The sequence below is a fragment of the Malus sylvestris genome, chromosome 6 (genome assembly GCF_916048215.2).
Source record: "Malus sylvestris chromosome 6, drMalSylv7.2, whole genome shotgun sequence".
NCBI classification, from domain to species: Eukaryota; Viridiplantae; Streptophyta; class Magnoliopsida; order Rosales; family Rosaceae; genus Malus; species Malus sylvestris.
Window position 1 is genome coordinate 3,482,154 of NC_062265.1, and position 21,106 is coordinate 3,503,259.

Here is a 21,106-nt window from a genome sequence, read left to right on the forward strand (position 1 = left end):
ATAATCAACATCTATTGGTCAAAAATCTCGATGTATAAGATACACCAGAGCATTGTACAATTTCTTTTCTTCGAAATATGGTACAATAGGATTTTGACCATTAAAATTCTTGGTTAAGGATCCAATGCCCGAGATCTAACGGCCAACAACTACTCTGTATAGGATACACACCTGATAACAAATTATGATTTTCCATCAACCCTAACAGCTGAAACTTCCAAAGCTGTATAAGCTATAAGCTCACTGAACTAGGTCAAAATTTGGGTTGAAAGCAGGGTGTCCTTTAGGAGCCCAGCCAACTCCTGGAATTGACATTTCTTTCTACATTACTCCATTACAAATCTTCCGACTCTTACAATTCTTAACGCAACCTATATTCTGAGACCTACTTGGGGACATTAACTCCTCCCCCCACCCCCACCCGAAAAAATCTGTGGAGAACTAATAAATCAGAATACTTGGATGGGTAAACCAATGTGGATCGAAATATAGAAAACAGCATAATATAGATTTTAAAAGGAGTCGGTCACTGGCATTGCCTATCATCATCCATGCGCCATTTAGTTCTGCCCAAAAGGGTGTCGGTCACTGAAATATGCTACTCACAGAACAATCATCATGCACGCGCCATATAGTTTCGCCCAAAAGGTTTGCTACTGAAAGGACTGTCAACTGGGGAAAGTAATTCTTCTCTGCAACAGGGATTGTGTTTGTCACAATCACCTCTTGAAACAGGCCATTTGACAACCTTTCGATTGCAGGAGGGCTGTGAAGAAAAACCAACAAGATCATTATCTTATGATTGATACGGTATCACCACCACATTACACAATGATTTAAACAACTAGCAAAATAAACTCAGTTGTTGGTTCATCTCGATATCACATTGAAAATTAACAGGTGCTAGTAGATAAGGTAGATATCAATTCTTATTTAGTATAGGTGGAACTTGGATCAGTAACTGCCAGCTAGAATTACAAGCCATTTTATCAACTTAAAAAGGAAAAACAAATCCAAGTTATACCAGTCAAATGAGGTGACGAAGGTTATCTCTAGAAAGAAGTAATAACAACGAATGTTATTTAGTGAAATAGAATAAGAAGATCAAACACTACAAAGGAAGTTGGTACCTAAACACAGCATGGGTACAGCAAGCATAGACTTCTCTTGCCCCCTCCTGATGTAATAGAGCTGCACCTTTTGAAATTGTCCCTACAATGTATAACTCGTTTAGAAAGTGAGAATTGCCAGCAATTTTGAATGATACATCCCACATGGAATGGTTCAAGAGAGGTCACTTGACTCACCAGCAGTGTCAATCATATCATCCACCATAACCGCAACTTTTCCTTTTACATCGCCAATCAGGTTCATCACCTATAAAGGTAAATATTAAAATGCAACAATTCTTTGCTCATTAGCAGTTTTGAACCATACTCGTCATACATTTTCTGTTATGTCGAAATAGAAAATGTTCCCTCGCTTCCCACTAAACTACTAGGGAGGAAAGATTGGGAGACGTTTATTCATACAAGTAAGAAGGGCGTTGACAATATTCACTAGTTCACAGACACACTACATCTGGCTGTTAACATCAGTCAGTTTCACACTCTGTAAGAGACTTGAGTTCAATATCCAAGACGTTTATTTGTGAATTGTGAGTTACACTAGGAGCTATAACTTTGACAATCATGCCATTGTGCACCAATAGATTGTCCTAACATTTTGTAATATCCCAAAATAACTATGTACCTCATAGAAAGTCATGGGTGTGGAAACTACTTTTAAGAGGAATGTGACAAGTAACATGATTTATATTTTGAAGTCAATTGATGAGAATAAAAACTTCTGCAAGAACGACTGCACACAATTTATTATATCTATCTCCTAATATAATGTTGCATGTGAAGCATTATACGCTATGCAGAGATCTAAGCAGGGTTATGGTGAAGAGATTACCTCAGCAACATTATGTCCTTGACGCCTTTTGTCTACAATGGCTAAAGGTGCATCAGATAACTTTTTTGCAAAAGCACGTGCTCTTGCAACTCCCCCAACATCAGGGGACACCACTACCAAATCATCTGAACAAATTGTTTTGCTTGCAAGATAATCAAGGATCACATGCTTCATTGCACGAGACAAACACCGTAAGTTTTAGAGAAAATGAAACTATTACAAGTGAAGAAAAAAAATCCTTGAGCTGAATACCTCACAATATACATGATCCACTGGTATATCAAAGTAACCTATTGACTGCCCAGAATGAATGTCACAAGCAAGAACGCGGTCTGCACCTGCTATGGTTATGAGGTTAGCAACCAGTTTGGCTGCAATGGATTCACGCCCTTGAGTCTAGAGAAAAATAGAAGAATACAAATTAAGAAATAATACTTCATCCGTCTCTATGAGTATAAGGGGTGTGCTATCCACACACCCCTTTTTACTTCTCACACACCCTTGTTAATTTCTGTACTTTGATCTTCTTCAATTCATCCGATCCGACGGTCGAAAATAAAAAAGGTGTGGGAAAAGTAAAAAGGGGTGTGTGGATATCACACCCCTAAGTATAATTCAGTTCAAATGACAGAAAGGCCATGCCTCAATTAAAATAGATGTGAATAACGGTAAATATGAAACTTTGCTCTGGCCACAAACTTAATTGATATCCCCTCCCATTGATAAAGCATGAATAAAACCACTGAGACTGCAACACTTCCCAAGTTTTGTTTGTAGTCTTTGATCTCCATATATTTCCGACAGATAGATATCCAAGACAAGTTCATGTACAACACAGATGAATATAAACTTGCCTTTCTATCAGCTCTGGCATATCCAAAATATGGAATTACTGCAGTAATATTTTTGGCCGATGCCCTCCGGCAAGCATCAATTACTATCTGTAGTTCCATGAAGTTCTCATTTACAGGAGGGCAGGTTGGCTGCAGTAAGAACACATCACATCCTCTAACACTCTCTCCCAATTGAACATAAACTTCACCATCAGCAAATCGCTTTATGTTGATCTTACCAAGCTCCACTCCCATGTACCAAGCAATTTCCTGTGCATCATCTCAGAGTTAGAAATCATATGAAAAAGCCTCAAGAGCTATAAGAGATTTATTGTGTTGAAATGAATAACTTATAAGAAGGATGTTTAACAAATTTTTGAAGCAATACACAATAGTTCAAAAACAAAAGACATACAATGCATGTCTCACCCCTATCTTTTTAAGATATAAATATGGAAATGATAAACATGCACCATTTTAGCCTCTCATACACATGCCTAAGAATGTGTTATGGTGCTACATTTTGAATTAAAACCATTGATTATATCAAATCATGCCTAAGGATGTGGTCCAGATTCTTAACATGCGAGACATCTGGTAAGAGAACAGTACCGAGTATATGCAGCATATAAGCAAACACAAACAAAAACACACATGCCCACGCGACGTGTGCACACATATACATATACAAAGACTTTCTGTATTGCTGTAATTCAATGTCAAAAACAGCTTCATAAATTTAAGATGGCAGATAATGTTGAAGTTCAGTCTTGTATTTGTAATGAAGGTTTGAAATAGTGCATCAAACTCAGATAAGCTTCTTGTGCAAAGAACATCAAGCATGTACATTGGCAAGAACGACGACAATTAGCCACTAAGGGGCTGGACTGGAAGGCTTAAGGGCACATTCTGAAACTACTAAGTGGAAGGTCCAAGACATTATATTCTACAACACAAGGCATAATAGTTTATATTCTCAATGGGGGATACTCTGAACAGGCAGAAAATGCAGGAAAGAACTTAAACAATTTCTGGAAAATTAATAAATATTGGTTCTATGTGTAGCAAGAATTCTGTAAGAGTGCTAGTTACTTAAGTATATCATCGTCATTAAAACACTAAACATTTTTTGCTCTATATGCCAACGGGGAAAGCAGAAATGCTCATTGAAAGCATACATACACTAAACTATAAACGATATTTTGATTACCTGAGAGAGAGCAGGATTTGCTGTTCCAGAAAACAGTTTGAGCCGGGAACTATCTCTGTTCACCGATTTCTCCAAGCGTGCCGATTCCAAGAACTTAGGCAGTGTTCGTTCGTTAACAATCGGAATGATTGGCTTCCCATTTCCGTATTTAATTGGTTCCGGCATGTCACATTTCTACCACAATTATATACACACACAAATTAGTAAAATTTGAAAAGGAATTCAAATACCTCATTAGAATTTTGTGTAGAAAATGAAAACAAAGACAACAAATTTCTTTAGCTGCACCCAAATACCCACTACCAGCATTTCACCCAACATGTCAAAAACTCACAAAATTTGCACAAAATTCGTATTAAAAATGGAGAAAACCAACACCTAAAAGAAATTTACTTTTTAAAAACAAAATAAAAATATTTGCTGGAAGCCTAAAACCAAACAAGTAAAGCAGAAAATAATACACAGGAATTTAAAGCCGAATAAGAACATAAAATTATGAGCTTGCTTACGACGCTATTAGGGGCGTAGATTCGAGAGGCAGAGTCATTGGGGAGCAGAGTTCTATGGCTGACGGAGCAGCGAGAGAAGAGAGACGAAAACGACGAGGACAATGAAGACGATGAGGCAGCCATTCCTGTATCAATCCAACAATTAGGGTTAGGGTTAGGGTTTTGGAAAAGAGGAGAAGGAGCCTGCCTCTCTGTGTACTCTAAGAGCTCGGTGGCTCTTTATCTATGGCGGGGGTCTCTGTTTTCCACGGGTTTCGGATTTTTCATGTTTTTTTCTCTTGAAATATAAACGGTGGGAACACGGAATAAGAATACGACACCGTTTTGAGGGGCTGAGAGTAGGTTTTGGCGTTATCTAATGGGACATGGGGCCAGCGAATCCAAGTGAAGTGAGACGCCGGGAATCTTGAATGGATGAACGGCAATCGATTCAAGTCCCAATTCCATGTACTTTAATGTTTTCATATTTTGTTTTCCCTTTATGTTTTTCTCCTTTTCACACACACAATTTCCTTTTCTTTTCTTTTTTATAAAAGGACACAACTCTTTCCTTTTTATGTTGTTTTATTTTATTTTTTAAGTACATTAATATTTTTACACTAGAGAGAGAGAAAGTTCAGTTAAGCCACACAATGGGTAGCATAATTTGGTATCGAATTCGTCATCCACGGGATTCAAACCTAAGACCTCTTACTTTTAAGCGAAGATGAATACCACCAAATTGTAGTACTGAATAACTGGTAATAGGTTTTGTCTTGGTTGGCTAGAATTTTGTTACTAGTTTCTATCTTTTGCCAACTAAAATGGAATCTTATTCACCAAATGCCTTATTTGATTGGCTGAGTGGAGTAGGTTATGATCAATTAAAATAGATTTGAGTCTAGCCTCTATTTATTGTGTTAAAATATGAGATAGACATGACCGAACATAATAAGTTACAAGTTTATGATACAAATCATGTCAATCCAATCTTATTCATATTACCTAATTCTACCCATCCCACCAAATGGGCCCAAAAACAAAGTTCTGTTTTTTAATGGTGGAAAAAAATCAGGAAATGGTGGAAAAAAAAAATCAGTCCAAAGTAGTCAAAGCGTTTAATGGTAAACTCCTAAAAAGAGAAAGAATCCTTGTCGGATCCTTTTTGTTAGGATTTCGGAAATCCTCTAATTACATTCATTTATCATGTATCATACGATTAGTTTTCGTCAAGTACTATTTATATTCAATTTTAAATAAAAAAAATTATAATGATTTCTGATCGTATGATGTATAATAAACGGATATGATTTAAGAATCTCATAAATCCTCACAAAGAGGATCCGGCGAGGATTCTCACTCCTAAAAAACCAGCAGAAAATATTCAAAATTGGCTTGCAAATTTCAAGACTATCTATTTCCGTCACAATTACTGTCAAGTAAATTTCGTGGAGGATGTTCTTGCTGTTGTCAGTTTGTCTTCCTTCAAGAGCTGGGTCTTGTGGCAAACTGTTCCTATTGAGGTGTGTTTCTCTTGGACATTGAATTTTTTTTTTTTTTTTTTTTTTTGTAGTTTTGCTTGCCCTCCCTTCCTGGCATTTTCTTTGTGACTGTTCTTTACCTATCAAAAACGAAAAAAAAATAAAATTGTCAAAATTTTTGAAAATAAAGTATAAAATAGAGAGAAAAAAAGAGAGACAATGAAGAAAAATTAAGAGTATTATTTCCATCTCATTAGGACTCCTTTATATAGAGTAAGCATAAATGTGAGTTGAAGCTCATGTATCCTTGTTTACATCTATAACTTAATGGTAGCATGAGGTCATACTAACCTTGGTGCAATACACCTTTTTAGATAATTAATGTCCAATTGACTTCCTAACGAGTAGAAAAACTGTGTAAAGACTAAATATCTATGAAATATAAGTTTCATTGCCCTACCATCGTTTAAGACCTTGTTTCCACACATTTAAGTCCGATTAACTCATTTATAGGATATTATCGACATATTATGAAGCTAAACTAGTAATTATTAAAACTTTTATTTTTATTAATTAAATAAAATGGAGTTGTTACATTGACTAATGTTACAAAATTGACTTATAGGTCATAACTCAAACGATTTAACAACGAACCAACAGTTGAATATTCACTACTCACAAATTAGGTGTCAGCCAAATACATTTTAACAATCAATCAATCACATCTCCAAAAACTAAGCTAAGAGATATGAGAAATTTTGCAGTGTGCTAGAAACACAATTCAGTTCATTAAATGTCATAATATAATTAGTTAGAACTTTTTTAAAATTTAAACTAATTATATTATTACACTTTGTGTAACAAATATATTCCCGATACACTAATAAATCTTTCAAAAAAATACATGGATTTCTTTTTTCAAAAAATAGGTCATAGTTGTGGGCCCTACATACCGCTGCCACTTGCGGCAGCGCTACAATGGTTCAAAGTTTGGAAAATCGATTTTCAAGATACAACCAGATGCCTAATATTATTATCGGGGTTGAACCAAAAGAAAATAAAAAATATATATATATTATCGTGGGGATACGTGGACAAGAGGTCTCAGACAATAGAGGATCAACTTGCATACTTGGTTTGATTTGAGAAATTTACCGTAAAACACGAGGTGGTCGACAATTCAGCTTCTCAAGTGATCCAACGGTTGGTTTTTTTATAATTGGGTTTTGCTAAGTCATAGGCTCTCAGATGGTGGTGGAGATCTCATTTATCACTCCTAGAAAGGAGGTTTTAACCAAAATTGTTCTCAATTTGGTTTTTGAGATTATTCACCGTCAATTATTTTGGTCATTCTGTAAAAAAATTTCATTACATTGAAGGTATTTTTGTCAAATCAACCCCTCCACTTGAATTGGTGATCTTCAATGTAACTGAGTTTTTTTACAAAATGATCAAAACGATTGACAGTGAACAATCTCATAAACTATTTTGAATAAAAAGCCACTAGAAAAGTTGTTTCCTGTACTTGCATTGCGGTCCAAGTTAGGTTTTGATCGTCCTCTACATGGCTTCAAGTCTAAAATGTTAGGCCATCTCCAATGAATCAGGTCATGGGCTATAAGCTCTTTTATAGCCCGAAATGAAGAAAAAACCATCTCCAATGGAGGTCCAAGTCAGAGAAAAAAGGGACCCACTGGGCCAAACTCTAGCCCATGGCCATCAGGTTGGACATTTGAAGCCAATCAGCCAGCCCGAAAGTTGGGTCTAACTGTCAGTAAGACACATGCTAGCTGACGTTAGCTAGCAGTTAGATGTGAGATTTTTTTTTAAGACGAAATTTAAAAAATAAAAATAAAAATCTAATTTTTTTCCCTATAAATATCTAAGCCATTTCTCACGTGCTTTTCACCATTTTATAGTATCTTACCTCATTTTATTTCATTTTTTCGCATTCCTTAAACTCCAATCCTTTTTTTTTTTGAAGCAAACCAAACATAGCGTTTAGAAAAATTAGTAAGATTACATAAATAAAGATAAGAAATACGAAGAGTTACTCATTTATAAATATGGTAGTTTAATTCAATTAACCAATATTTTTGCAGGACTATAATATGGACGGGAGCTAAATATGATCAATTCAGTTGGAAATGACCTTAGTATTTTTTAAGAATTCTTTATATTTCTCTCCTTTTTACAACATTTTACAAAAAGACCAAAATGCTATATTGCTTTGAGCACTCACAACTTCTCCCTTCTAACTCGAAACCGTGTGCTTATGTCAATGGGTTATGTGGTAATTTAGGCTATTGCATCTGTGCTGCATCGTTCAATATACGCAATGGAACATGTCTAGATCCTTGGAAGCTAGTCTAGTTTGAACACTTTTTCTCCATTCAGTGTTGAGATGTCAATACTTACACGTAACTACTTTAAGATAAAAATGAATCACGACCTCCTAATGTTGTTACAAATTTAGAGAGAGAGAGAGAGAGAGAGAATCGCCTATAAAAAATTTAGAGAGATAAAGAGGGAGGGTTTATGACATTATTATCCACAATCATGTACATGATATAGCAAATTTTATCCTTTCAGTATTTTTAAGCAAATTATGATATTCATGGTTTGGGATTCAAAGAAATCCTCTTGGTAATTTTATTTGATCTTCCATTAAAAGACAAACAAGTATTTTCAATTCTGCGAAAGTTGAGGATTGTAATTTGTAGTCTTTCACTGAAAGGTAATTCAAATTTTGTCACCAATCATCGTAGCTAAACACATTTTAAGAATTAAAATGTTTGAACGGCTCCAAACAAGGTCGTTAAATTTTAATCCAATGGCTCTAAACATGGGGACTTTTTTTAAGTTATAATAATTGCAGCTGTTGGATGAAGTTTGAGCGGTCCGGATGGGCTACTCATGAGGATCCTCATCCTGAGCTCAGGAGAGGATCAAGTTCCAGGATATTCTTGCTATTGTCAGTTTGTCTTCCTTCGAGAGCTGGGTCTTGTGGCAAGCTGTTCCTGTTGAGGTGTGTTTCTCTTGACTTTGAATTTTTTTTTGTAGTTTTGCTTGCCCTCCCTTCCGGGCATTTTCTTTGTGACTGTTCTTTACCTATCAAAAACGAAAAGAAAAAAAAAATATTGTCAAAATTTTTGAAAATAAAGTACAAAATAAAGAGATAAAAAGAGAGATAGTGAAGAAAAATTAGAGTATTATTTCCATCTCATTAGACTCCTTTATATAGAGTAAGCATAATTGGGAGTTGAAGCTCAAGTACTATTGTTTACATATATAACTTAATGGTAGCATGAGGTCATACTAACCTTGGTGCAATACACCTCTTCAGACAATTAATGTCCAATTAACTTCCTAACGAGTAGAAAATTTGTGTAAAGACTAAATATCTATGAAATACAAGTTTCATTGTCCTACCATCGTTTAAGACCTTGCTTCCACACATTTAAGTCCGATTAACTCAATCATAGGATATTATCGACATAATATGAAGCTAAAAAAAACTCGTAATTATCAAAACTTTTATTTTATTAATTAAATAAAATGGAGTTGTTACATTGACTAATGTTACAAAATTGACTTATAGGTCATAACTCAAACAATTTAACAACGAACCAACAGTTGGATAAGTTGAATATCAGAATGCGGAACAAACAAAACCATAAACTAATAGAACTATTATTAAACAAATTGAATGCCGAAACGGCTACAAAAACCCTAACAAGCTACATTGTGAATAACTTGATTTCTAATGAATAACAAAGCACTCTATTTATAATAAACTAACCCTAACCCTAATGCTAACAGGCTAGGCCCAAACTAAACTTATAAGAAAACCCAAATAATATAATACCTAAAATACTAATATATTCCAACACCCCCCGTCAAACTCATGGCGGTTTATGACATGGGTTTGCAAACAAGCAGATGCGGACTGGCTCCGTTAGGCGGACTGGTAGGCATGCAAACTTGACTTGACTGGAAAACTGGCAAACTTGACTTGATTTTTGATTCTTGCTGGCAAACTGATTCTGGTTCCGACTGACTAGAGTTGAGAGTATGGAAAGAACCCGTCACTAAACAGACGAGATTTTCATATCTCAATTGTAGCAACGAACAAACAAATACAAATACTATCACTCAAGTGGTTACAATTCAAGCACTCGAATAACGGTCACAAAACAATTCCAAAATAGGCCAACAACTCGTGTGAACCTAAAAATAAACTTAAACATTTTTTTTCTTTTGCCCGTGTGGGCCTAAAGCAACAGCAAACAATTTTTTTCTTTCCCTTCGCTTTTTGCCATTTCTTCTCCTTTTTATTTCATTTTTTTTCTTCTCTCCTTCTTCCTCTCTTTCTTCTGTCTGTACGTTCCTTTTTTTCTTCTTCTTCATAAACAATAATACCAATAAAACAAGCAGCAATCGAGTCAAACTGGTGGTGCAACAGCGACGAGCAAGAATGGGCACCAGCGGGATTTCAAGCAGATACGGTCTGCAATCGAATCTGGGCACACAAGTGCAGGCTGGTTCGACGAAGGTGCGGCTTCGGTGATTCTGGCAACAGGAAGCAGGTCATGTCGTCTGGGCTTGCGGAAGTGGTGCAGCATCGAGTGATCGGGTATGTGCAGGCGTGCAGAGGGTGCGGATGCAGTGCAGGAAACGGTGTGGTGATGCAGCTTGTGTTGGATACGAATAGCAGATGTGCTGGGTTTCTAGTTGCAGACCTGGTACGAAGGTTGATGGCTGGGTGACGATGCAGCGGAAGTGGGGCAGATTCTGGTGGGTCGTCCGAGCAAACATAATCAATTTTTTTCTTTTCAAAACTAACACTGAAATCTAATATCAAACAAACAACATGGATACCTATCAAGAACAGATTAAATCCCGAAAGATGAAACCTGCTCTGATACCAAGTTGAATATCAGAATGCGGAACAAACAAAACCATAAACTAATAGAAATATTATTAAACAAATTGAATGCCGAAACGGCTACAAAAACCCTAACAAGCTACATTGTGAATAACTTGATTTCTAATGAATAACAAAGCACTCTATTTATAATAAACTAACCCTAACCCTAATGCTAACAGGCTAGGCCCAAACTAAACTTATAAGAAAACCCAAATAATATAATACCTAAAATACTAATATATTCCAACATTCACGACTCACAAATTAGGTGTCAGCCACTTGCAACAGCAGCTGCGATGGTTCAAAGTTTGGAAAATCGATTTTCAAGATACAACAAGACGCCTAATATTATTATCGGGGTTTAACCAAAAAAAAAATTTATCAGGGGGATACGTGGACAAGAGGTCTCAGACAATAGAGGATCAACTTGCATACTTGGTTTTTTTTTTTTTTTTTTTTAAAGACTGGATAAATTCATAACCAGGGCCGAAGCCAAAAACACAGGGAAGCCTACCAGGAGGCAACAACCAAAGGAAACAAACAGAAAGTAGTGAAGAGGGGAGCAAAGGCTAAAGAATGTCGACCCTCAATTCAGCTTCTCAAATGATCCAACGGTTGGTTTTTCTATAATTGGGGTTTGCTAAGTCATAGGCTCTAAGATGGTGCTAGAGATCTCATTCATCACTCCTAGAAAGGAAGTTTCAACCAAAACTGTCCTGAACTTTCGTAACTTCTCAATTTGGTTTTTGAGATTATTTGTCATCAATCACTTTGGTCTTTTTGTAAAAAATTTCCATTAAATTGAAGGTAATTTTGTCAAATTAACCCCTCCACTTAAATTGGTGATCTTCAATGTAACTGAGTTGTTCACAAAATTACCAAAATGTTGACAATGAACAATCTCGGAAACTATTTTGAATAAAAAGCCACTAGAAAAGTTGTTTCTAGTAGTTGCATTGCGGTCCAAGTTAGGTTTTGATCGCCCTCTACATGGCTCCAAGTCTAAAATGTTAGGTCATTTCCAATGAATTAGGTCATAGGGCTATAGGCTCTTTTACAGCCCAAAATAAAGAAAAAACCATCTCCAATGCAGGTCTAGGCCAAAGAAAAAAAAGAGACCCAACCATCAAGCTAGGCATTTGAAGCCAGTCAGCCAGCCCAAAAGCTGGGTCTAGCTGTCAGCAACACACATGCTAGCTAACGTCAACTACCAGTTAGATTTGAGATTTTTTTTAAGACGACATTGAAAATAAATTAAAAATCAAAATTTTTCTCTTATAAATATCTAAGCCATTTCTCACATCATTTTCATCATTCCATAGTATATTACCTCATTTTATTTCAAATTTTCACATTCTTTAAACTCCTATCCATTTTTTTTAAGCAAAACAAACATAGCATTCCGAAAAATTAGTAAGATTACATATATAAAGATAAGAAATATGAAGAGTTACCAATTTATAAATATGGTAGTTTAATTCAATTAACCAATAAAATTAAAGAACAAACTTAACAAATAATAAATTATTGAGGGGGCTAAAAAATAGCCCTCTTCAGTTGGAGATAATATAAAAATATGATCTGACAGTGTTCATTAAAAAATAAATTTTTGCCAGATTATAATCTGGACGAGGGCTAAAGATAGTGATACACCTCAACCCGAAATGTCCACTAAGACTCCGAATCGAGCTGTGTTGGCCGACACTTGGAAGGTGATGAAGCCATAAAGGGGGATGATGATGTGGAAAATTGTGAATAAATTTAAACATAAGAGTGCCTAAATACTAGAGTGCACTGGTGAACGGGAATAAACCAACTTCACACCTGACGTTAGAGCATAAGCAAGTACAAAAGAGTGAATTAAGAATCGTAACCTCGAAATAATCTCCAATACTAAGAATTGCCACGAATCTTCGACGATAAGAAAGCTCAGTTAATAAAACCTGGAGGGTGAAGACAAGATAAGGGTGAGTGACCCTGAAGGTAAAATATTAATAGAAAACATTATAATCTCTCTCTACAACACCTGTATAATTTCCATAAATATCATAATATACCACAACACAGCATCTAGTCAATAATATCAAATAATCATGCGATTAATAACTCATGCTAGTACGCAAGTCGGAGTCACCTAGGGTGACCTGTGCAACTTACCCATATCTCATCACATATACTAGTTCATCACATATTTCCTCACATAAGCTAGCTCATCACATATTCATCGTATATGCTAGCTCATAACATATTCATCACATATGCTAGCTCGTCACATATTCATTACATATGCTAGCTCGTCACATATTCATTACATATGCTAGCTCGTAAGTTGGAGTCACTTATAGTGACCTGTACGACTTATCCATATTTCATTAATCATTGCTAGCACATAAGCCGGAGTCACCTCTAGTGACCTATATGGCACTACGCCTGCACACGAGTCGAAACCACAGTAGTGGTCTGTACGACAGGACTGGGTGTAAATGAATATGCTCAAGTGCTACGATCACATGAAGAGTCACATACGAGTCAGAACCACTTATAATGGTCTGTACGACATGCTTGTGTACCTACCTTGAATTCAAGGTGAGCGTATGGTGCGGGAGGTGACATTACGTGAAGGACTGTGCCCTGGCCACGGAAGGGAGCACTAACATCGGGGTGCAGGTTTATGCACTTTAAATGCATCTAATACAACATGTACGACTCATAAGCAACATGTACGACAATGCTGGAGTTGCGTACTATTGCAACCTGTAAGACAGTGTCGGAGTTGCTTAAAACATAAATGTAGTCATATCATAACCCCATCAATTCAACTACTATTGTATACTTACTTGAACTTACCTAAACTTACCTGAACTTACCTGTGTGTCTTGCGCTCACCTTTTCACTTCAGAGCGTTCACAATAATTATGTGTAAGGAATACACGTATGGTTATGCCATGATGAAATCTAAAATTAAAACATTTCATAATATTTCCAATTATATAATACAGTGTATTAACTATTAATCACCAAAAGAAAAAGTTAAACACACATTTTTTTTCACCAATATCCCTCACATTGCTCAATTCCTTAAAAAAGGCTAATGTTTTAATTATTTAATCTCATTTCTTATATGGTTGAATCTAACGTCTTGATAGACTGCCTACGTACCCTAAACAGGGATCAAGCCATTCGTAGTTCACACAGTGCTTCAAGGTATTCATAATAATTACAAGTGGGTAATATGCATAAATCAACTTAATAACGTTTATGGAATTATCAATCATGTGTGTGTGTGTGTGTGTGTGTATATATATATATGATAGAAAGAGAAAGATCCACTCACTGATAGAAAGAGAAAGATCCACTCACCTGGAGTCCGTGCTACAACTTCCTAGCACAACCATCGAGGCGTCCCAAGCGATCGGCGTCTATGGCCAATTACTAACCACATCTCAGAATTCTTATCAACAGATCATGTAATATATGTAAAACCATCCCTAAAGACGTTTTACAGTGATTTAAGCCCCATTGGCCACAAGTTGATCCTTGGTCAACAATCGACGGTAGGGTCCATAACCCTACATAATTCAATCCGGAAGATCCGCTCCTCAGATTTCCGATCAGTAACTTCTAAGGATATATGTTATGCTTCTAAAACACCACCCCAAAATTTCATTATGATCCAACGGTTGGATCTCCACCAATTGCCAAAACAAAGTGGTGGTTAACGTTTATTTTACGAACTTACAATTCCAATTCAGGAAGATCCGTATGTCGAATTCCTGATCTATAAGTTCCTATGGTTCTCGAATATTACGTACTATAACATATTGAAGTTTGGTGACGATCCAACGGTTGGATCGTCGATTCATAGTGACCTATTAACGTAACATAGAGTATTTAGATTCCAATAGTCAACCTATGTCATACAACTACCAAAATTGAACTCAAGGCATCTAATTAGCCTAATAATAACATCGACGGCCCCCTGGCCATGCGTCGTCGCACCAGCCGCCGTGGGTGGCGGTCGGCCACCTCGGCTCACCGGAAAATTCAACTATTTCTAAACATTCTCAAAAATTACAGAAATGAAGATCTCAAAGAGCAGAGAAAACTTTATACCTGCGGTCAAGGCCATTTTGGCTGGGAAAAGCTCCAATTTTGCTCAAACCCGTCGGAACCCTAGAATTGGGTGTGCTCCAATTCGACTTCCATACTTACTCTGACGCCTCCACCACTATTTGGGCTTTGTTCCTAGGTTCTAGAGGAGTGTTTTAGTGGTGGTAATCAAAGGGAATGGTTTCACAATTAGTGGATCCCGAGCAAGGTCTCACGGCACTTCCGTGGGATATTGTGTAAATTCCACCCCAAATCCCCTTCAAATTTGAATGGAAATGGAAGAGGAAATGACTAGGTGATGATTAGGAGTAGTGGTTTGGTCCAATTCGTGGGAAATCCGGTGGAAAACCACCGGAAAATATGGAGAAATGGACTGGGTTTGCATGGGTCACGGGTTGGGTATCCGTTTTTCCCCTTTTCCCCGTTCTTCACTCTCCCTCCTTTCCCTCCTTTCTACTCCCTCTGATTGGTCCCTCACTTCTCTCTTCTTTCTGGTTGGCCCAACTCCTCCCTCTTTCCTGTTCCGATTGGGCAGCTCTGCCTAATTCTTTCTCCTCTCCCGTTTTCCCTTTCTTCTTTCCTCTTTTCCCCATTCTTTATAAATCACTAAAATGATAAATAAAATAGATACCTTAGAATAATATATATAAATAGTGACCAAACCAAAAGTACTTCAAGAAAACGCTAATGGATTAATTCATACACCTCGCTATACGTTGATCAACGAAAGTCAAAACCCTCGCCTCTAAGGGCATTTTTGTAAAATCACACTTTAATTTTTGTAAAAACGTAAAATTTGGGACGGGTTGTCACAGATAGCCCATTCAATTGGAGATGGTCTTATTATGTTTTGAGAATTCTTTATATTTCTCTCCTTTTTTACAGCATTTTACAAAAAGACCAAAATGCTATATTGCTTTGAGCACTCACAACTTCCCCCTTCTAACTCGAAACCGTGTGCTTATGTCAATGGATTATGTGGTAATTTAGGCTATTGTATATGTGCTGCATCGTTTAGTATACTTAATGGAACCTGTCTAGATCCTTGGACGCTAGTCTACTTTGAGCACTTTTTCTCCATTCAGTGTTGAGATGTCAACACTTACACGTAACTACTTTAAGATAAAAATGAATCACGACCTCCTAATGTTTTTACAAATTAGGAGCCTATTTGAGTATAAAAGTGTTCAAGAACCAAAAAATGATTTTCACATACTCTTTTCAGTTTGTTATACCTTATTATTTAATTTTAATTATTAATTATATTTGATTTATTCAATTTAACGGCTATAAATAAAAAAAATATAAAATGATAAAATTGACGTGTAATTCATTTTTTCCTTATCAGAAGAGAAATGGTATTATAAATTGGACCAAACAAAGGGACGAAAATGTAAATAGACATTCCTTTTGAATGAAAATATAAGTAGGAAACTACGATACGAATCCCTTGGCCACGAGTCTCCCTCCTCTAGCAGCCACAACTGAAACTATCTTTCACTCTCAAGCTCAGCGTCTCCAACAATGGCGGCCGTTGCTCCACCCTCCTCTTCCTCCTTCTCAAAACCCTCCCCTTTCTCTTCCTCAGCCAAATCCCACCACCCCATTTCCAGATTCAACCTCCCCTTCTCTCCTCTTCCCCAAAAACCCTCTCCCCTCCGCCACCTCCGGATCTCCAGCTCCCTATCCCCCAAAACCGATACCACAATCACCACCACCACCAGCAACCCTCTAGACCTAGAGGCCCCTATCTCCCGATTTGCCCCTGACGAGCCCAGAAAAGGCGCCGATGTCCTCGTTGAGGCACTTGAGCGCCAAGGCGTCACCGACGTCTTTGCCTACCCCGGCGGCGCATCCATGGAGATCCACCAGGCCCTCACGCGCTCCTCTTCCATCCGTAACGTTCTCCCGCGCCACGAGCAAGGCGGGGTGTTCGCGGCTGAAGGCTACGCCCGCGCGTCGGGTCGTCCCGGCGTGTGCATTGCAACCTCCGGCCCCGGCGCAACGAACTTGGTTAGCGGCCTCGCCGACGCGCTCATGGACAGCATACCGGTGGTGGCAATCACCGGCCAAGTACCCCGGAGAATGATAGGCACTGACGCCTTCCAGGAGACCCCAATTGTTGAGGTAACAAGGTCAATCACTAAGCACAATTATCTTGTTCTTGATGTAGAGGACATTCCTAGGGTTGTTAGGGAGGCATTTTTCTTAGCTACGTCGGGTCGACCTGGCCCGGTTTTGATTGATATACCCAAAGATGTGCAACAACAGCTTGTGGTTCCCAATTGGGATCAACCCATTAAGTTACCCGGGTACATGTCTAGGTTGCCCAAGTCCCCCAATGAGGGTCACTTGGAGCAGATTGTGAGGTTGGTGTCTGAGTCCAAGAAACCGGTTTTGTATGTTGGTGGAGGGTGTTTGAACTCCAGTGAGGAGTTGAGGCGGTTCGTGGAGCTCACCGGGATCCCCGTGGCTAGTACTTTGATGGGTCTCGGGGCATACCCGTGCAATGACGAAGAATTGTCACTCCAAATGCTTGGAATGCATGGCACTGTTTATGCTAATTATGCTGTGGATAAGTCTGATTTGTTGCTTGCATTTGGGGTGAGGTTTGATGACCGGGTTACTGGGAAGTTGGAGGCATTTGCTAGCCGGGCTAAGATTGTTCACATTGATATTGACTCGGCGGAGATTGGAAAGAATAAGCAGCCTCATGTGTCGGTTTGTGCTGATGTAAAATCGGCATTGGAAGGGTTGAATAGGATATTGGAGCAGAAAGAGAGCAAGGTTAAGCTTGATTTTTCGGCTTGGAGGGCGGAGCTGAAAGAGGAGAAAGTGAAGTTTCCATTGGGTTTTAAGACTTTTGGGGACTCCATTTCTCCTCAGAATGCCATTCAGGTTCTTGATGAGTTAACTGATGGGAACGCGATTATAAGCACTGGTGTTGGACAGCATCAAATGTGGGCAGCTCAGTTTTACAAGTACAAGCGGCCTCGGCAGTGGTTGACATCAGGGGGATTAGGAGCTATGGGCTTCGGATTGCCTGCTGCTATCGGGGCTGCTGTTGCAAACCCGGATTCTGTTGTCGTTGATATTGATGGTGATGGAAGTTTCCTTATGAATGTCCAGGAATTGGCAACGATCAGTGTGGAGAAACTTCCAGTCAAGATAATGCTGCTGAATAACCAACATTTGGGTATGGTTGTGCAATGGGAGGATCGCTTCTACAAGGCAAACAGAGCTCATACGTACTTGGGGAACCCAGCAAATGAGTCGGAGATATTCCCAAATATGCTCAAGTTTGCAGATGCTTGTGGGATACCAGCTGCCCGTGTGACGAAGAAGGAAGATCTGAAAGCAGCAATTCAGAAAATGTTGGACACTCCTGGTCCGTACTTGTTGGATGTAATAGTGCCCCATCAAGAGCATGTCCTGCCTATGATTCCGAGCGGCGGTGCTTTCAAAGATGTGATAACGGAGGGCGATGGGAGGTCGAGTTATTGATGTTGTGGGCTGCGCAGCATCCGTTTTTCATTCGTAAGAGTGTAATTGAGAGGTGTAAATTTTTAGTTTATGTACTAGTATTTGCTTGAACCCGTTAAAGTTGTGTCTGTTAAGTTTTGGCATCTCTTAATTAACTTGGAATAACTTTTAGCATCTGTCTTAAATTCCTAATATAAAGTTATGTGTTGTGTATGATAATCAACTTTTTTTGGTGAGGTGAATGACTCGAGTTTGGGGGAGAGGGATTGGTGGTGGGGATAAAAAACTTGCACCGTGATGCATAGACATGATTGATTTTTGTCATTTGCTGAATTATCTCGAGTTTGTGCGTATTTTTTTGCTGTGGGCCTAAAACTCGAGTTTATTGGTTTGCAGTTTCACTTGCGAAAAGTGAAATTATACTCGAGTTTTAGGGGCCAAAGCACAAAAGTACCCTCGATTCTATACATAAATCACCAACAGAAGATGACCGACGGATCAAATATCCAAAATTTGAGTATGAAATAATAGAGAATTTGGGTGGGGGTGGCAATGGTGAATTTGAGGTGCACCATATCTAAATTTGCCTCTCTATTTTTCTTTATGGTTACAACGAGAGACCAAAATTGAAAGAGAAAGAGTCGTAACCCGGTACTCGATGGCGGCCAACGAGGCGCGAGTAGCAACCGCCGAGGCTACGGAGGTTGCTGTCGTCTGCAACATCATAACCCCCCTCTTTTCTCTTACGAATCTAATCCAACTCTCTGGCTAACAAGCTACTGAATCCTTCGCACGAGCCCATCACATTCAACATTTCATCATCGTGTTAGCCACTATCGTCCCTCCAACATTTTATTGGTTAAAAAGTACAATGATAATCGTCAAGCAAGTAAACGAATCCAGAACAACAAAAATTTCGATTAAACGAGAAAGAGACAAGGTCCCAATGTCGAAAACTAGGGAGTGCACGTATCATTGTTTTACAGAAACAAGGAACAAATGAGAACTAAAAGCTAATGCTTTCTTTAGATTTACTGCACCTTTCATCTGTCTAACTTGATCTTCAGCATGACCTGCAACCACACGGGAAAACAAAAATCAGTCCCCAATCCACATCCGATTCTACAACGAAAGATAAGAAATACGTTTCTAATACACATAACCAACTTGCTAGTCTACAGTCTCGAATCCATAGTCTAATGACACCGTAATCTTATATTATTACATACGAAGAAATTCAAGATACAAGATCTTTGGACCAATTTTATGAATCAATATTCTGTTAACCGTCCTTGATTCGGTATCAATTTCCTAAGATACATAAAGCAGAATAATAGAGCAACAGAGTAAAACCAGAACTCAAACTAATCAATGTGCCGCAAGAAGATCTCCCTATTTAGATCATATCACTAGATTCACCACATCCATTTCTACCAATTATCACGATGCAGACTATCCGTTCCAAACCATTAACGTAATCCGAATGAAACACTCAAAACCAAGAGCAATGCACATATCTAAACATAAGTTGATAAAAAATCTCAACATTAAAGAACCATTTCAACTATATTGGCATAGAAGAAAAACCAAGCGTCTGTGTGTGTGTATACATATGCAACTCAACCACTACATTCCTCATCGAAACTTTTGATTCGTTTATAAAATTGAACAAACAACAATTACCAAAATCAAATTAATCCGAATTCCAACTAATAAACAACCTAATCAAATCATACATCGATCAAGCAAACCAATCAAATCTCCACAATTTCCATCAATAATTTTCAATCAATGGATTTGATTCGATCCAATAAATACCTAAACAGATCCGACGATGATATTGTTGATGGGGATGAAGATCAGCTTGACGAAGAACCCGACGAAACCCATCACGACGAACCCGATCGCTGTCCGGAGCGCGACCTTGGAGAATTCTACACGACAATCAACCATCAAATCTCATCAATTACACATGCATATCAAAGAATATAACTTCTGAGAAAACACAGATCCGACCCGAATGCTGAATTACCTTTGCGATCGGGCTTGTGGCAGCGCTTGACGAGGCGAATGCTGTCCTTGGAGAACTCTCGGAGCGGATCCACCACTGAGTCGATGGCGTCCATTATCTCTGAGCAAATCGGGAGACGGAGAGAGAGAGAGAGAGAGAGAGAGAGAGAGAGAGAGAGGGAGGAGGAGTCGGACGAAATGGTCGGGACGTTGGTCAAAATGGAGGGTTTTGTAATGTTTTCGTGCTCACTTTCGGTTTCCTTTTATTTTGGGCCAGTGAAAAAGGCCCAATACAACAAAGAGTTGAGGCCCAAACACGGTAAACTCAAAAACGCGAGCCCTAAATCGATCCGCAGCTGTCCGAACACCAGTGGAGACGGGTTTTTAGAGTTATTTGCTTTTGGCGGAGTTATTTTTGGATTGAGATGATATCAACTTTTCACTGGGGTAGTTTCAATCATGTTTAATTTTGTCTTTCAACAAAGTAACTTGATCAACGAGGTCATAATTTCTCTGTTTTAGGGTTTCCTAGGTATCTTCTTCGATCTAATCTTTTTTTTTTTTTTTGGTTTCAAACTAATGAGTATTAAGCAGTTTAGGTA

General features: G+C 38.2%; 3 protein-coding genes across 3 annotated transcripts; 1 reads left to right on the forward strand and 2 right to left on the reverse strand.

The window, feature by feature from the left end:
- Nucleotides 1-259: 259 nt before the first annotated feature.
- On the reverse strand, nt 260-4,772 carry LOC126625717 (ribose-phosphate pyrophosphokinase 1-like). The gene is made up of 8 exons (XM_050294778.1): nt 4,512-4,772; nt 4,003-4,176; nt 2,814-3,062; nt 2,212-2,355; nt 1,960-2,127; nt 1,308-1,377; nt 1,131-1,212; nt 260-766 (listed from the first exon to the last, which is right to left on the reverse strand). Exons 1-8 carry the CDS (start codon nt 4,632-4,634, stop codon nt 586-588), a joined length of 1,191 nt encoding a protein of 396 aa, XP_050150735.1. The 5' UTR covers nt 4,635-4,772; the 3' UTR covers nt 260-585.
- Nucleotides 4,773-16,426: 11,654 nt separating this feature from the next.
- Nucleotides 16,427-18,713, forward strand: LOC126625712 (acetolactate synthase 1, chloroplastic-like). Its single transcript, XM_050294768.1, has one exon. It carries the CDS (start codon nt 16,536-16,538, stop codon nt 18,513-18,515), a length of 1,980 nt encoding a protein of 659 aa, XP_050150725.1. The 5' UTR covers nt 16,427-16,535; the 3' UTR covers nt 18,516-18,713.
- Nucleotides 18,714-19,390: 677 nt separating this feature from the next.
- On the reverse strand, nt 19,391-20,710 carry LOC126625731 (protein transport protein Sec61 subunit gamma). Its single transcript, XM_050294795.1, has 3 exons — nt 20,527-20,710; nt 20,313-20,428; nt 19,391-19,567 (listed from the first exon to the last, which is right to left on the reverse strand). The coding sequence occupies exons 1-2, from the start codon at nt 20,618-20,620 to the stop codon at nt 20,313-20,315; spliced, it is 210 nt and encodes a 69-aa protein (XP_050150752.1). The 5' UTR covers nt 20,621-20,710; the 3' UTR covers nt 19,391-19,567.
- Nucleotides 20,711-21,106: the final 396 nt, after the last annotated feature.

Coding starts and splice junctions, on each gene's coding strand:
- LOC126625717 (XM_050294778.1), bottom strand. CDS start 4,634: ATGGCTGCCTCATCGTCTTCATTGTCCTCGTCGTTTTCGTCTCTCTTC. Junction 2,356..2,813: donor ATGCCAGAGCTGATAGAAAG/GCAAGTTTATAT, acceptor ATTTTTCTCTAG/ACTCAAGGGCGTGAATCCAT. Junction 767..1,130: donor TGTACCCATGCTGTGTTTAG/GTACCAACTTCC, acceptor TTTTCTTCACAG/CCCTCCTGCAATCGAAAGGT.
- LOC126625712 (XM_050294768.1), top strand. CDS start 16,536: ATGGCGGCCGTTGCTCCACCCTCCTCTTCCTCCTTCTCAAAACCCTCC.
- LOC126625731 (XM_050294795.1), bottom strand. CDS start 20,620: ATGGACGCCATCGACTCAGTGGTGGATCCGCTCCGAGAGTTCTCCAAG. Junction 20,429..20,526: donor CCACAAGCCCGATCGCAAAG/GTAATTCAGCAT, acceptor ATTGTCGTGTAG/AATTCTCCAAGGTCGCGCTC.